General features: G+C 33.9%; 1 protein-coding gene and 1 pseudogene across 9 annotated transcripts in view; both read right to left on the bottom strand.

Moving 5' to 3' along the window:
* The window catches only part of LOC145252501 (rab11 family-interacting protein 4A-like), a 302623-nt gene that overhangs the window by 187564 nt on the left and 101365 nt on the right, over positions 1-13694 (bottom strand). For all 9 annotated transcript variants that reach the window (XM_080111998.1, XM_080111997.1, XM_080112001.1 and 6 more), the window contains exon 3: positions 9482-9540. In XM_080111998.1, the coding sequence (XP_079968124.1) occupies positions 9482-9540 (59 nt within the window). The remainder of the gene's footprint in view (positions 1-9481; positions 9541-13694) is intronic.
* Positions 1111-1227, bottom strand: LOC145252902 (5S ribosomal RNA; annotated as a pseudogene).

The following is a 13694-nucleotide window of genomic DNA, read 5'->3' as shown; positions in this document are numbered from 1 at the left end:
AGTTCCACATTTTCGATCCACTTGAAAATGGGCATATCAGTTGCAGCATCACTAAACTCCGGAATCAACCGGACATCAAAAACCTTGACCTTCATCACAAAAAGGTAATATAAGGCTGAAATAGCTTCTAATCATTGAATGTTTGAATTACAGAAAAAAAGATTTTTCAGATTGCCAACTTTACGGCGTCAAAGCACACGAGCTAAAGTAGTTCAGTCATCATAAGAATGCAATTTGCAATCCTCTCTGATCCATTTAGGCGGAATAAAAAAAGATAAGAGGCATTACTTTTGGAACGCCCCCTCATACCTTTCCCTTTTAATTCTCCAATTTGTGGTAAGAGGAAACAAAAGGCTATCTTGGTGATTAACCCATTTTTTTTCCTCTCCCCATTGAATTTTTGAAAGGACTTTTTTTTTTTTTTAATCTGGGATTAAGGATTAGCTTAAATTATGATTTGTTGATTGGATTACATAAAATATTTCAACTTCTTTATCGTTAAAGAATTTAAGAGAATGAGTTTGAAAGTGAAAGTATTAAATATTTTTAATTAATAAAATCATCTTTTAAATATCGAATTATCCACCACACACTGAAAATTTCAAAGTATGTGGTTTACTGTGTGACGAGACAGGACGAGAAAAACAGGAAAAGAATACGACAAAATGAGAGAAATTAAAAATGAGAATGATTTCAGAGTGGCGACAAATGTTAGTGGCAAAGCGTGTTCAAGATGCCCATGCACAGCAATGACTCCATCGCTGGCACAAGTGCATGGAGAATGGTGATGACTAGGGTTGTGACAACAGCATATTCTTTTCATCGTTTTGCCTCTTCAGTATATATACGTTAGTATCTTATATATTTTTATATAGACTGATGTGGTTTTCGGTTGATTGACTGTGTCGGATATATATATATATATAAGGGGGTTCCTCCAGTCTTTGACAGACTATGGCTACCCACGAAGTGGTGCCTTCACGTGAATTTTTTGTGACAGGAGGTGTGCAATCTCCAACCACATCTCTCCCTAGTCAACATTGTTTAATACCAGTGGCCAGTGAAGTGTGCATAGGACGACTGGAAACAAATGTCGAGATAAGCGGAGAGCACATACAGCACCTATAATTCCCAAATGGTCACCCACCTGGTAATAACCAGGCTCGACGTTGTTTAACTTCGGTGATCTGACAAGAACCAGTGTGTCAACGCGATTATGCCGTATATATACTTGAGAGTCAAAAGAATGAAAATATTCTGGAACACAAAAGGTCGCCCTTTTTTCTTTTTATGGTACCACTTCTGTTTTCATAGCTCTTCAACTTTTTTTTAACTTAAAAAAATAGAATACGGTACTTTTAGAAGAATCCTCGTAGAACTGATGCGTTATAGCAGATTTACATGTTATTTAAATCTACGTGATTGCACAGGATCAAGCTGATACGTTTCCTTAAGTGCCGAGGATTTTACGGATTCATTTGTTTGAACGTGAGGCAAGACGTGATAGAAAATTAAATTCTTCATTTCTTGATCGAGTGATTTTCTAATTCCATTCCAAGAGGACATCCTCCCAGGTAATACCTCCTCCTAAAAGGAGAAGGGACATGTTTTTGCCAGAGGTCTTCTCGCTTATGAGAAAATACATGAACTTGCAATCTGATTTGACTTTTTAGATGCTAGACTTGCAAAATTTACAAACAATTTACATATAAAATTATTCAATTTCTTCAACAATCGTGTCGTATTCACTTACTGAAAAAAATAGGAAATAACTTTTCAATTTCTAGTTTCAAAATTCCTTTAAAGTAATTAACTTTTAATGTGTAAAATTTTGTTTGGGGAGAGAAAAGTATCTAAATGAATAACACGCGTATATTTGGTTTGGTTATTATAACTTTATTTTTTATTTATTTTTTTTATTACATTTTCACCCCAAACAAGGCACATTGCCACTGTGGTGTAGGGGGCTACTATCAGAGGCAGCAACATGCCGGTTCACGTTACACTTGAACTTCTGCATGTCAGTACAGTTGGGGAAGCAGGGACCTGGAATGGAATTCCAGAGTCTAGCGGTTCTGGGGAAGAAACTACTGGAGTAGAAAGATCTTCTACATCTAGGAATCTCTACTGTGTGGGGGTGGGATTTGAGGTAAAAATTTTTTACATCAGCAATGGTTGGCAGTTTCTGAAGGAATTTAAATGAGAGCAAGTTACTTATATTGGCCAAGATCAAAGTGTAGTATGTAGTGGGGAGGCATTGTAAATAGTTACTTATATAACACAAAGACTTTACACAATATTCCAACAAATTTTAGCAGCAATGTCTTCTGGATAACTCCTTCTCAGAATTCTAAGTTTCTTAACTCTTTGTCAAGTTCTTTATGATTATTCCCGTAGTTTTAATCAAGATATTTCATTTTTACTTGTCTCATCAGGGAAACTCAACGTTGCCCGGGATTGAATGATGATCAACGAATGTTTCACACTCCCATATTTTATCGTCATCAAAATTGTTTAAATTGCCCATTTTTCAATCAAATCGATTAAATGTTTGCCCTTGTTGAGAACCCACTATGGTACACCAGGAGAAAGCTTCACATGCCTCCCTGCAGTGACAGTTCACAATACATTGTAGTTTACATTGCACTGTAGAGAACCTACTGTTGATTTTATAAATTTTTTTATATATAATAACTTGAAGTTTAAAATACAAAAATCAAGTATCAAGGTTCAATTGTGCTTTAAACAGAAACATTAATTAAAACATTTGAATGCACCCCTGTCATATCAAAGAACCTTCTGTTGATTTTATATGCCAGGCCTTTCTGCTTGTTTAGTAATAAAACTTCTCAAATACATTTGTGGTGCTAGGCTGTAAGAGCAGGAGTCAAAATCACCTGTTCCTTCTGTAATAGGATTTTCTCGATACTTATCGAAGACAGTCTGATACAAAACTTATCTAGGAACACTGCCAGGCACATAAAGTACATTTGTTTGAAATTTATTTTTAAAACTCGGCTCAGGCGTTTAGCAGTCTATAGGAAACACTCTCACACAAAGTTTCTTTTATATGAGGCAAATTTTTCACTTCATCACTATCATCATTATCAAATGAAATGTTAGTTCTAATTTACACCGTATTACAAATAACCATTACAGTGAAATCATGAAGTTCTATATCAAAAGCTTTATCATGTTTAGGAATGCTAGAACTGAAGAGCTATTTAAATCTAACGAATACATTTGAGTTTTAGTTCCATTGTTTCTGTTGTAGTCGGTCTTAGTCATTCAAAGAAATGAATGCTTTTAGATTTGGAATCACTTTATATTCAATTGATGTAATCACAGAAACATACTTATATACTTAAAGGGATCATGCGGTGTAGTACCTTTTCAAGATGGCCGTCAGTGAAAGTCTTGACTGTATCGCAAACCATTGTTTGCAGCTTTAGTGAATGACTTTCCATGTATGGTGAAAAATTACACCTTTTATGAGACAACCGTACACACACAAAAATATATAAACTTCAGGTTAATATTTTTCAGAGGTAAAGCAACTAATGAAGGTTTAACAAGATGAATACAAGAGTGCTCAATATTGAGGTAGGGTAAGATATACATTTTATTTGTTTTACATAAGCATTTATATGTCGCTACACCACATTCATGAGCATGTTTTGGTCAGCCAGTTACAAGTAACCAGAGACCTCTTCAGGCGATATTGCTTAGACAAAAGTTTAGTCATATATATATATATATATATATATATATATATATAAGATAAAGTTCCTATGTAACTTTGTTTTATTACATTATCAAGTCAATAAGGGTTACAGAAAAAATAAGGGAGAAACTTCTTTAGGCCATGCCATTCCCAAGCTAAATGCTTCTCGTCAAGAGTAAAAAGAGCTAGCATTATACAAATGTAAAGGTAAAAAGACAATGACTGAAAACATTTAGATTAGAAATGGAAAACAAACTTATGGGGGGGGGGACAATATGATGAGGATAAAAAAGAAAAGAGAATAAAAAAAGTAATAAATCATTAATATATATATATATATATATATATATATTTCATATGTAAGAGCACTTCAGTCCTAGAGTCTACCTAAGAGACGGAAAACTGACAATACAAGCCTGTGCACAGTTGTTCATTGATTTTGTGGCAATTTTTGCACCAATTAATGTAATCAGATGTATCAATAAGTGTGAATGGTTCTACACAAGCCGTTACAACTTTAAACAACTCATTGTGTTCGTAGTCCATGAATTTGCTTACTCTGCTGTCTGAGAAAAAAAAAATTCCTAAGCAAACCAATGTTTCTAATTAAGATATGTTATCAAGCCAATCTTTGTAGAATGCAAATATAAATTTTATTTATTAATAAATCAGATCTAATGAATCCCTAGGTTATATGAAATACTTCAGATAAAATAAAGCTCAATAGTTAACAGTAGAGCTTTCCTGTTATAATTTAGTAAATTATAAAATTTATGACCTGATTAAACTTTGAAATATTATAATCACACTCGAAAAATTAACAGAATATTGATCCATATGTACGTGTTTCAAAGAATCATTTTATATAAAAGTTTTGTCTACCAGAAAAAAGTTATTAACATAGAAACAGTTTTTAATCTCACAATGGATCCATAAAGTTCTTAACTGAACACGATTTTCAATAAAAAAATATAAAATTATATATTTGCCATACATCTAACAAGCATGTTGATATACTTCTTCAGCCATGAAACAGTAGATTATTATTATAATCGCAACATATATTTACTAGCAGGTCACCCAGTGTTGCCTGGTCATAAAATATGCTTAAATATAATATTTTAATTTATGCAGATTTCATAAATATTATTATAGAGCTAATACTCTATTGATCATTATATTGTACCCAGTAAAAAAAAAAAAAAAAAATGACATGTGCCATTAACTGGAATCAAAACCAAAGTATGTAGTTCTCCAGCCTTATTCCTTACGATTTGAGGTCATATGCATAAACACCTTTTAAAAAAAAATGTTAAAAATGTAAATGTATATTTGCGCATGCATAAAGATAACCTGACTTACACCTAACAAGTTCTAGTTTTTTTTTTTTCAATTTTTATTCCTTAGCATCTATTTTTACCGGCTAGAAATCAAATCAAACGTTCCACAGATCTAAATCCCCGAGATATCAAGTTTCAAGACCAAACATTGACAGTAGTTCGGTAGAGACTGTTCCTCAAACAGACAAGGTCACTATATATATTTATTCCATCACAGAGTGGTGAATGTCGTCACCATAATAGCACGTGACTAGAAATCCACATCTTTATAAAAAAAATATTTCAATGTCTATCTTTATTAGAAGTCTATCTTTATTAGAAGTCTATCTTTATTAGAAGTCTATCTTTATTAGAAGTCTTTATGGAAAAAAAGACGAGTCTCGCGCAGACTATCTGTCATCAGTTTGTTTTTTCTTTCTTCAATTTGGTCAATATCAAAATTGCATTCATCAACCCCCCCATACTAAACCTTGCAATACCCTCCACCCACACCTCGCATAAAAAGAATCTATCTTCGATAATTTAGACTTCATCGGTCAAATCAATAAATGCAGTCAAAAATAAAGTGGTCAAGCATCAAGTTGAATGCAATCTATTTGGAGCAATCGTACACTGCAAGTACACACACACACACACACACACACACACACACACACACACACACAGTGTACAGGATTGTATACACGCACACAGTGTACGAGAAAAATACCTGTTCCAGCAAAAGTAAAATGAATTTTTTGAACAGAAGTTTTGCACCAGTTTTATGTCCACTTAGGAAAACTAAAATCAAGATACGATACTAAAACCTATGTCTAGAATTTATATTTCAATTTTGATAAAAATTCATTACATAATTTTGATTTTAGAAAACAAAGCTTAAACTTTTGTTTTTAAACTATTATCAGCACTTATCAAAAGTCATCCAAGGATAAGGGTTTAGGGAGTGATTGGAAGTCATTCATTTCAATTATAGCCAGGTGGGGATCAAAGCATTGGCGATGAAAAATTGGATGCATTTAAAGTAATCAACATTTTTCGCAATTGTATCATATTCTGAAGAGAGAGAACTAAAAATATTCCTGATTATTAATGCTCTTGGACCTGTTGCCATAGATGGTTGTGGCATCTGTACAAGGTGTCAAAAAATGATCTTAGAATGCGATTTGTGATATCATTGAAGATCACAAAGAGAGTCGAAACCATCATTAATTCTGTGAGCCTCCAACTTAAATTTGAAGTCCAAAGAATCGTGCTTAATTCACTTCTAATGACTATGGAACAATTTTTTTTTTTAGAAGTCTAATATATTTGAATTTTCGAATGGCAAATTGTGGCCACCTTCTGCCCCCTAAAAGCTCTTCAAAATACTCACAAAGAAACTGAAATTTGGGAGACATTCATTGATGTTTAATATTTATTGTTAAAATTTCACAAAAATCAGAATCATCTAGATTTTTACATACCCCCCCCTACTTTTTTGCCCCCTTTGCAGAAAACTAAATTAAACTAAATATGGTCCACATTACGTACATCACTGTACACTTAGCAGCTGTGTTTCAAGATGCATACTAATCGCTTAATTAGTTTAGGAGTGAATCCTATACGTACGTAGCAATATATAAACAATCAAAGTATGTGTATGTGTGAATTAGTTGAGAAGTGGTGGTGGCAGGGATGAAACGCTCTCTTCAAGGATGAGCACTATGAGAAATATTAAAAGCTTTCAACTAGACAACATTGCAAAAGTTCCCTCCCTTGTGGGTTTGGAGGCTTACTACATATTTGTTAAAAGAACAATATGATGGCCATGAAATTGAAATCAAAGGTGACTTTAATTCAGGATTCAAATAACTGGCAGAACAGTTATATATAGCTACACTGATGAGTCTTGGTTAAGACAAAATCTATGTATGCGTGTATTAAAATATTATAAAAATAATTATATGTCTAGATAGATAATTCAACACCCTCCCCCCACATGACAATTACATTTTCCATATCAAAACATTTGTCTCATTAAAATGAATGATTAGAAGAGCATTTGGTATGCAAATTATTGGGGTGGGGGGTAAGGGTGGATGATTTGCATCTTTTTATGAAATCAAAACTACAAAATTGTACCAAAACTAAAAAAAAAAAAAATTTTATCAAAAATAAATTTTTTTTACCAGGATAAGAATTTGATTAACTGTTCATTTATATCAAGTTTATAAGATTTTTTATATTAATTTTTACAAATAAAAAACTTTCTGTCCAGAATCCCCCCATATTAAAAACAAAGAAAGATCTGTATTCATGTAAATAATCATGATAAAACAAAACTATCATATTCAAAAAAATCGCATAAATTAAGTAGTTTTAATTTTTATTAAAAAAAAAATCATTTTTAAGCAATTAATTGGAATTCATAGATATTACAATATAAATCTAGCATGTATGAATTCGTTCAATTAACTCCCTTGTTTTTGTTTTTTTTGTTTTTTTTTATAGATTTTTTTTCAAAATGGTATGATGAGCGTCACTCATTGGATGCTCATAAAACTTAATTTTCTTTATAAAAATAAAACTACTTGATCAATTTATGATTTTTGGAATGTGATATTTTAGCTTTGTCACGGTTAGGTATATCATACAGATTTCTTTTTATTTTCATTTTTTTTTTTTATATAAGAATAATTCTGGACAGAAACTTTTTTTTTTTTTCAAATTCTGAAATAATTTCCTTTTGCTCTTTTTTCAAGTGTCAAAGAAGGACATCTTTGCTCACCATTCTCTCAGCCTAAAACTATATATAACATATTTGGCTGCTATGCCCAGTGAAGAAGGATTTGAGGGGGGGGGGAAACTTAATACAAAAAAGCAACAAAACATCCAATTAATTCGTCTGAAGTTTAAAGTTGATCTTCCAATTGAAAAACAAAAAGCAAATGGAATCTACGAAAAAAATTTTTTTTAGATTCCTACAATTTGGTTGTGTGTTCAGAGCAAACAAATACGCCCCAGGAGGAAAGACACGAGGTCAAAGTTTAACAAGTATCTTAGCAGACAATTCATTGCCGATAGAAGATTGGAACATGGCCAAATACACCTCATTAATCAAAGAGAATGCTATAAAGTCAATTCGTGTAAGATTTTCTGTTCTTTACAAGAATTTCCAGTCCAATGTCTCATTCTGTATTCAGACTTCTGCGCAATTAGTAATGGTGCAATGCTTACAGATGAAGACTGTGGGTTTTACATAAAACTGTAATTGATTTTGTAAGGTTAATGTTGTTTTAAATCTATTTATATAAAGGTTGCGTGTAAATTGTTTTTAAAACTTTCAATACATGAGGATTTGTTAAGTTTACAGCCAGAAATAACTTGCTATTTGACAGTTTAAATGATTTCAAATTACTTCTAAATTCTAAAAGGTCATAAAGTAATGAATTCTTTTAATTTTTTTTTTTCCTCAATTATTTACAAGAGATTTAAATGGCCGATTTGGATTTAATATTGCAATTTCACATTTATCCTTTAATTGGATTGTTTTATTTTTTTTTTTTTTGGGGGGGGGGGTTACACTTATCAAGGCCTGGAGGCCACTCGAGGCTAAGGGTTAATGAGTGTACAGTAGTTAATGGGACAATATCATAGTAATCGTTAGTAGTATTAATTTGTTAAATGGGATTACTTAAAAGTGACAGCTCAAGAAATTGTTTTACGTTGGACTGACAGACGACCAAATTGTAGTCAGCTGGGAAGCAGGCAAATGGAAGAGAGTTCCACAGACGTGCAGTTCTAAGAAAGAAACTTTGTTCATGGAGTCTATGTTTAGGTTTAGGCACAGATAAAGAGTGGGAGAAATTATTGATAGTGGTTTCAGATTAAGTGTTTTTCATGAAAGTTTGGCGAGATGGGACCATAGTTTAGAGCTCAGACGAGCATTTGCCATGAAAATAAAGCAGAGACAGGCTTGCAACGTCTCTTCTGTGGGAAAGAGGTTACAGGGAAGAGAAAAGGGCATCCCCTACTAGGCTACGACGTCTATTTGAACTCTCTCAAAGCAAGATGCTTCTAGCAGCTCCTGCCCAGATGTGGCAACAGTACTCCATCCCAGGATGTACCTGGCTCATATAGGTAGAGAACTGCATCAGCAGTGAGATATCTACTGGAGTGGTAGAAGGATCCCACAATTGTTGCATTTTGGTGTAAATACCCAATAGTAAATAATGAAGGAGTTTAGTATGTGACGTCTACGTTAGCTTTTGCAAATGTTTTGCAAGCAACTGTCGTAGTCCATCCACAGAGTGATACTGATGAGAATTGGTATGCCAATGTTTTCTTATGTGATAAATATAAATCTGGATGGGGATGGGTTCATTCCTAACAAATTTCAAACAAATCGCTTATTATTATGGATGTAAAGATTACTTACCTCAAGATTTACTTCATCATCTGATATATCTGACCAATTTCTTTTGTTTGAGTGACCACCTGAAAAAAAAATAAAGAAAAAAATAAAAATCAAGAAAATAAGAGAAAACAAACAGGTTTGCTTAGCAAAATAACTGGAACTTCAATTCATCACTTTTAAACAAAAGCAAACACCGTTGCCTAGATCCCATTATATATATATATATATATATATATATATATATATATATATATATATACATACATATATACACACACATATATATATATATATATATATATATATATATACATACACACACACACATATATATATATAATCAATTATTGTGTTTTAGAGGTTGAGCCATATTTGCTTTTTTTATAATCAATGTAGGTCATTAGGAAATGGAGGTGTAATAAAATGGAAGGCGAGGAAGGATTTTCATATCAACTCTCACATCAACAAAAAACATTCTATGAAGTTTTAAGGAAGACATTAACACAGGAGGCATATTCAGAGATAAATTTAGGACCAGAGAAGGTCAAGCAAAAATTGGCCTCTTAAACCCACTAAAAATTAGGCTAAAGCACTTTTATCTTTTCTTTTTCTTTTTTTTAAATTAGCAAAATTTAGGACATTTCAGTAAAAAAAAAAAAAAAAAAATTTTTTAATTGATTAAGAATTTAATTTTTGAATGCTTCCTTTTATACTTCTAAAAGTTGCCAATTTAACAGAATGTCGTCTGTACTAGGTGGGGCACAATTAAAGTTTTGTATTTTTACAAATGAAGAAAGCATATACGGGACAAATAAATCGTTATGGTTTTAATCATGGTGAGAAGTCTCAAATCCAAAGAAAAAAATTTTTTTTTTTTTTTTTACAGAGTGGAACAATAAAATTGTCACCCTAGAAAAGACCTGATTCCATTTCCTTTTCATGAAAACAGGTTTTCTTTTTGTTGCAGATCATTTACTAGTTGGCTAGTTGTGTAGAAATCCCAAGAGCAATAGGAGCCTTTTATTATATCAAAAAGTGACACAATGTTCAACGAGCAAGATCAGAGATGCGCCGCTGTACAGCTCTCTACTTATCAAATTATGACAACAGGATCATTGCCAACACCCTTAAAATGCATCGCTAGATTGTCACAAATAGCAGGGACGTGCCTAGGGTGATGAAAACAAAGGTTCTGGCCATGGTCATATCATGCTATCTCACATCTTTGAAGTCGGCTTGAAAATCAACACCAAAGTGTAACTGGAAGTGTGGGAATTCTCTGGTGCAACCAGGTGGCCACTGGCAGATCCTGGGTGTGGCAGCAGAACTGTGCCGGTCCACGTCCAAAGAGACCCAGACTTGGTTTCAGAAGGAGTGTTTCAACTTTGTACCCTTCTCTTACTGGCTCTCTTCCTTCTCCTCCGACCTGAAACAGCTGGACTACTTCGTTTGGTCATACGTTGAGAACATCACCAACGTGACCTCCCACAATACCAAAGGCAGTCTGATTGCCAATATTTGCCGAGTATTCGCTGAGTTCCCACTGGTGCTTATGGAAAAAGCATGTTTCCAGTTCCAGTTGGTTGTTTTACGGCATATCAACCCTTTTTTTTAGGTCATTTAATGCTGAATCCAATAATTTTGAAGAAAAAGCTTTTAGTAGAATTTTTTTTTTTTTTTTTCAAGTCAGTTTCTATTTAACCCATAGTTGGGACCCTAACAGGTACTACCACTCCAGGCCAGAGTGGACCTGAGACGAATGGCAATTAAGGGGTGGCTCCACACTCCCTAAAGCCCACAAGCTGGGGCCTCACCATCGGATATAGTTTAAGGTCACATCTAGGATCTCCAGTTCCAGACCCGTATCGAGGGAGTGATTGATTTTTTCAATAAAAGTTTTAAAATAAAGTGTTGTTTTCTTTAGGGCGACAAATTTATCGTTCCACCATGTATGTAAACCATCATCTTTCATTTTAATATTGCTTGAGTTTCATCACTGTATCCCTCCAGAATCTTCCATCTCTAAAGCTTACCTAGTGTATCCTTTCTTCATTTCTTGTTCAGATCAGGATGCTGGAATCATTGATTTCCAGATATATTTATAAAATTCCTCACTGATTTTCCAGAAAAGAAATTTTGGAAAGAACTAAACATCTGTAACAAGGATGGCAAAAATTGCTTTTGATGAATTTATTTCTGAAAATTACAATCCTCAGAAATAAATTAGACACTAGGTCATTCCAAAGTGTGAGAGAGGGGGAGTTTATGTCACTATAAGATTTGTCTATCATTTTCCTAGCTAGAATCTTCATAATACCACATTCACTCCAGAGGTCGTCCTACTTAAAACTCCCAAACTGATTTTTTTTATCCAATAAATATGAACATAAATAGTTTTTATTAAAAAAATGATTTCATTGGCAAAAATTGCTTTTTGATACAACTTGCCCTTTTGTTTTTTTAAAAGCACTATAAGCAATGAACATGAGCATTTTGTCTAAATCCATCCTTCAAGGAGACCTGACATTGTCCGGGATTGAATGAGGATCAATAACTGTTTTACCCTCCCATACTTTTTTTGTCATGAAAATCGGTGAAATCGATCATTTTTTAATCAAATCGATTGATTGCCTGCTCCAGTTATGGAGCCCCCCCCCCCCCCGCATAGGAAGCTTCATGTTTTCCAGCAGTGAAATACATTGTAGTCTACATTGCACTGTAGAGAATCTGTTTTTATAAAATTATCTGAAAATAATAGCTTCACTTAAAGTTTAAAATGCAAAAGTGAAGTATCATGGTTCAATTGTGCTCTAAAACATTCATTTTGAATGTGTCCCTGTCTTAAAGAACCTACAGTTGATTTTATATATGGTGGGCTTTTCTGCTGGTGATAAAATTTCTCAAATGCACTGGTGATGTTAGGTTGTATAAAAGTGTTAACTTTGGTCAAAATCTGACTTCCTTCTTTAATTGAATTTTTTAGATTTTCCATACAAAACCTACATAAGAACACTTGTATAAAATTTCCAAAAATCAGCCAAGTCATTTCCGAGTCCATACGAAATGCACTCACAAAGTTCCTTTTATATAATAGTAAAGATAAAAATATGTGTAAGTATTAAGTCTACGATTTGTAAGACGATCTTTTATCACGAGAGATTTTCATAATCATAATCTTCACTACGAAAGACTTCACTATAGTGGAAGATTAGAAAAATAGCAGTAGAGTGGGATTTGAAAAGCCAGTGCCCTACAAGAGGGTTCTGGTTAAACAAAAATTGCCTTGACAACCCTGTCAACATTCCCCACTAGACGCACCTCAGGCGATTAGCCTGAAACTAATCCTTTCCCAAAGAGCAAGAAGGTAAAACCTGGGAAGGTGGACCCTCTAGAACTGTACAAAAACATACCAGAGACAAACAGAAAGCAAAGGCACCACATACGCAAGACTTTGTTGGATTTTGGTGTGAAGTAGCCATCCCCAAGATAATTCTTCAATATTTAAGACATTCACAGCTAAAACTTATCGTTCTACCCAAAGCTCAGTGTATCTAGCATCAGGCGGATTTCTACGAAGAGTTTCTTTCCAAGGGATTCTTATATATAGAACACATTGCCTTAAGAGTGCTGCACTGCAGATTATAACGTGGTTATCAAGATGGGGACACTGAATTTGTCGACATCCGCACTGGGGTTCTACAAGGAGATACTCTTGCCCCTTTTCTTTTCATTGTCTGTCTTGACTTTGTACTTCGCACCTTTGTTGATATACACAACATGCTAGGCTTCACCCTAAATGAATCCAGAAACAGACGTCATCAATCAGCACACATAACTGATGCAGATTACGCAGACGATAGTGCTTTGTTCGCGAACACTGTTGATGCGCAAACACTGTTACGTAAGCTAGAAAAGTCTGCAAATGACATTGGTCTCCACATAAATGCGGATAAGACAATGTTTATGACTTTCAATGTGAAAGGAGAAATCAGGGCTTTGGTTGGATCAACACTGAAAGAAGTCGCTGAGTTTAAGTATCTTGGCAGCAACATAGTTTCCACAGAGAGAGATATCGGAATTCGCATCTCAAAAGCATGGACCGCATTGGATGGGCTACATTGAGTATGGACTTCGAGACTGGCTGACAAACTGAAAAGGCAGTTCTTCAGGGCAGTGGTAGAGTCTGTCCTTGTTTACGGTGCTACAACCTGGACACTCACCAAAAGATTGGAAA

This window comes from Euprymna scolopes, chromosome 29 (genome assembly GCF_053919585.1).
Source record: "Euprymna scolopes isolate OS-2025 chromosome 29, ASM5391958v1, whole genome shotgun sequence".
Taxonomy (NCBI): domain Eukaryota; kingdom Metazoa; phylum Mollusca; class Cephalopoda; order Sepiida; family Sepiolidae; genus Euprymna; species Euprymna scolopes.
The sequence above is the reverse complement of the archived record's forward strand: the minus strand, read 5'-3'. Positions and strand labels throughout refer to the sequence as shown.